General features: G+C 32.1%; 1 protein-coding gene across 1 annotated transcript; it reads left to right on the top strand.

Annotated features, from left to right (window-relative positions):
* Positions 1-1,349: 1,349 nt before the first annotated feature.
* LOC110608197 (cytochrome P450 CYP82D47) lies at positions 1,350-3,408 on the top strand. The gene is made up of 2 exons (XM_021747409.2): positions 1,350-2,329; positions 2,481-3,408. The coding sequence occupies exons 1-2, from the start codon at positions 1,391-1,393 to the stop codon at positions 3,102-3,104; spliced, it is 1,563 nt and encodes a 520-aa protein (XP_021603101.1). The 5' UTR covers positions 1,350-1,390; the 3' UTR covers positions 3,105-3,408.
* The last annotated feature ends 721 nt before the right edge of the window (positions 3,409-4,129 follow it).

Consider the following 4,129-nt stretch of genomic DNA (forward strand, 5'->3'; position numbering starts at 1 on the left):
AAATATTATATAGATTATATTTATATCATTTTCTTATTAATATAATGTTAATTTTATTTTAATTTAGATTATTCTAAATCAAATTTAATCATCTTACATTAGTTAATTTAAGCTTTAAAGTGATCTAAAATAGTAAAAACTTAGAAAAATTTTAAATTTTTTTAATTATTATGATGCAAAATTTATGAAATTCCCCAATAACACAGTATTCACTATCATATTTTAGAATTTAAGAAACGGTATTTTAACAGTAAATATAAAATTATTATCGTGATACTATTAAAACAATATTTTAATAGAAGTTTAAAATTGTTACAGAAAACTTTACTTTTTTTATTATTTTATTTAATAATATAATATAATAAAAAAATTATTTTACATTTAATAAAATTATAATTTTAATTGTAATTTTTTATTTATTATTAATAAATAAATTATTAATTTGTATTAGTAAAAATATATACAATAAATTTTAAACTGTTATCATTTATATAATTAAAATTAAAATATATAAAATAATAATTTATAGTATATAGTTTTGATTTATTTTCAAGGGATTGTGAAATCAGACGCTGGCTTAGGACTTACTAAATCTAATTTTGATTATAAATTAATTTATGAAAAATTATATAAAACTGCCCACTAGATTCTCACCGGCACTAAATACAAAATTATTCCTCCGTTTAATATGTTTTATTCTGTAAAAAAATAGAATTTAAATAAATTTTTATAAAATTATATATGATTTTAACTTTTTTTAAATATAAAAATTTTGTAAATTAAAAGAAATATGAATACTTCAATTTCAAATAAAAAATTAATAGAAAAAATTAAATTTTAATTCGTAAGGTTAGTTAACCATCAAGTCTAACTCCAACTGCTTCGAAAAGATATTTTAGTTATAAATTTTAGTCAGTTAACGTCAATAGTACTCGATTTATATTTTATTTTCAATTATAATTTACATTATAAAACCTAATATTGACAATAACGTCTCCATCAACGGATAGATGCTTCTATCTTCTTGATTAATAAGCATATTTCAGTACAAGATTTTTTCACTCAGCATGATACTAGATTAATTGGGTATACTCAGAGTTAGTTGGATTCATCGTATTATGATTTTATTTACATTAATATTTTTTTAAAATAAAAATTGAAATAAAAATTTAAGATTTATCAAATTTATTTAGTGATAAGCATACGAATATAATAAAATCTTATTTTATATAAAAAAAAAGTTATGAATATATCCATTTTCATACTGTGTTAGCGATAAATTATAGTGAGCATGTGGATCACGTAGCCATACTTTCCCTCAAACTATATATATATATATATGGCCAAATCTTAATTTGAACAATAACATCGTCCCTAATATTTGGGTAGAATGGATTATAATTCTCCATATTTTAACACTACCATAGCTGGGATCTTTGTCTTACTTCTCTTTTCCTGCTATCTGCAAAGGAAATGGAGATCTAGAGCTTTCAAGGGCAAACTCGCACCCCAACCACAGGGTGCATGGCCTTTAACAGGTCATTTTGCCCTTTTAACAGGAACCCAAGATCCTCATTTAACATTGAGTGCTGTAGCAGACACATATGGTCCAGTTTTCACTATCAGAATAGGAGTGCGGCCTCTTCTGGTGGTGAGTAGTTCGGAGGTGGCTAAAGAAATATTCACCTCCAATGATTCGAACGTAACCTTCCGTCCTGCATTAGTGGCCTCGAAACTTTTGGGCTATAACTATGCGTTTTTTCCTTTCACTCCCGGCGGTCCATATTGGCGTGAAATGCGCAAGATAGCCATCTCAGAACTTCTCTCTAACAGCCGGCTTGAGCTTCTCAAGCATATTAGAAGCCAGGAAGTGGAAACCTCCATAAAAGAGTTGTACAGAGCATTCGTGAATAAGAAGACTATTGAAATGAAGCAATGGTTCAGTGACTTAAATCTGAACGTCCTTCTTAGGATGATAATCGGCAAGAAATACTTTGGTGCTGGTGGTGTCGGTGATGAGAAAGAAAGACGACGATTACAAGAGGAAATAAAGGTGCTTTTTCATTATCTGGGGATGCTTGTCCTGAGAGATGCTGTTCCATTTCTTGGATGGATGGATGTGGGTGGACATGAGAAGGCAATGAAGAAAAATGCTAAAGAACTCGATGATTTTATGGTGAAATGGCTACAAGAGCATAAGCAAAAGAGGTCTAACAATCTTGATGATGCTGAAGATGAGAAAGACTTTATGGACGTTATGCTTTCAATTCTTGATGGCAAAAGCCTTGAAGGCTACGATGCTGATACAATCATCAAAGCCGTATCCTTGGTAAACTTTACATGTTTGGAAAATATATTTCTGTTAAGCATCCCTAGTTATATATTATAAAAAATTATTTTAGAGAAATCATATATTTTGCCAAGAGAGTAAACTTCAGTAGATTTTGATCGCCACAATGACTAATAAAAATTATTTGCAGAGTTTAATTGCCAGCAATGAGACCGTAACAGTTGGTATGACATGGGCGCTTGCAGCATTGCTAAACAACAAGCCTTTGTTGAAAAAGGCTCAGCAAGAACTAGACAAAATTGTCGGCAAGGAAAGATTAGTAGATGAGAAAGACATCGACAAGCTTGATTATCTCCAGGCTATAGTTAAAGAGACTCTAAGACTTTACCCACCAGCATTCATCCCTGGACCTCGTCAATTCATTGAGGACTGCACTATAGGTGGCTATCATGTCCCCAAAAATACTTGGTTGATGGTGAACGTTTGGAAAATCCAAAGAGACCCTCGTGTTTGGCCAGACCCAACAGAGTTCAAACCAGAAAGGTTTCTCACAACCCACAAGAACGTCGATGTCCGGAGTCAAAATTTTGAGTTGCTTCCATTTGGAGGTGGCAGAAGAGGTTGCCCAGGAGCATCCCATAGCCTTCATATGATCCATTTGACATTAGCCACTTTACTTCATGCATTTGAAATCTCCACTCCCACAGACGCAGCTATTGATATGACTCCAGGCTTTGGACTGTCAAATATGAAAATTGCTCCACTTGAAGTTGTTGTCTCACCTCGCCTGCCACCCAGTTGCTTTGAACAATAATAGAATCTAATGCAAGTGACTGCAGAAGGAGAGCGGTAGCTCATGTCATTTCCAAGATTTGTGTGCCAATAAATAATTGTTTATCCACTTTGTATCTCTGATGTAAATGCATGAGAAGGTTACGCTAATAGTATAGTGTGCGTTTATGCCGTTTCCTATAATGGTTCTGCCAGTTTCATGGATGACAAGTCAGAAGTTTGGTCTGATTATTCTGGCAGTGGAAACTGTTAAGTTACTGTCTTAAAACATTTTAATGGTGTTGTCGTTTATGTATTCGGACGAAATAAAAAAATATGTATTATCAATGTATATATTACAGCATCTTATTTTTCTAATTAGTTGTTTGATCCCTCCAATTTTACAATTATTTTAGAATAAAAAATTTAATTGTTTTTAACTTAAAAAATTTATTTAAAAATAAGTTGAAATATTACATAATTTTATAAAAATTTATTTCAATTTAAATTTTTTTATATAAAATGAATCTTGTGCAACAAAGGATTTAATGAAATCATTGGCTTTAATAAAAAGTCATGTCGAACGATAATAAGTCGAATTAGAACAGTAACGAATTTCAATTTTCAATTTGATTTTGATTCCAAGATAAACTCTGAATTAGAACTGGAACTGCAGACCCCTTCTTGGCAGGTCTTGAGCAAAGCGTGAAGGATCTTTTGTTGGAATCTAGCATGGAAGTGGATTGGACCCCAATGAACCAGACTCTTCCTTTGGCTTGCCCTTCACGGGAGACTGCTCACTGATGAGGAGAGAGACAGGAGGCACTTGAAACAACCAGCACTTGCGATATTTGTGGGACGGGATATAAACTATGTTGCATGTATTGAGAGGGTGCAGCACGGCTAGAGCTATATGGGCTCAGATGCTGACGACAGAGCTAAGGCTCAGAGTTCTATTCTGAGGTTATTTGCTCTAAAAAATTAGTTGGCGAGGAATTTGCTTTTGTTGAGTTAGTCATAGTATTTCGATGATGACTTCTGGATTTTGTAGCTAAAGGTGTGCTGCGG

Source organism: Manihot esculenta, chromosome 5, assembly GCF_001659605.2.
Source record: "Manihot esculenta cultivar AM560-2 chromosome 5, M.esculenta_v8, whole genome shotgun sequence".
NCBI classification, from domain to species: domain Eukaryota; kingdom Viridiplantae; phylum Streptophyta; class Magnoliopsida; order Malpighiales; family Euphorbiaceae; genus Manihot; species Manihot esculenta.

Coding starts and splice junctions, on each gene's coding strand:
- LOC110608197 (XM_021747409.2), top strand. CDS start 1,391: ATGGATTATAATTCTCCATATTTTAACACTACCATAGCTGGGATCTTT. Junction 2,330..2,480: donor TCATCAAAGCCGTATCCTTG/GTAAACTTTACA, acceptor AATTATTTGCAG/AGTTTAATTGCCAGCAATGA.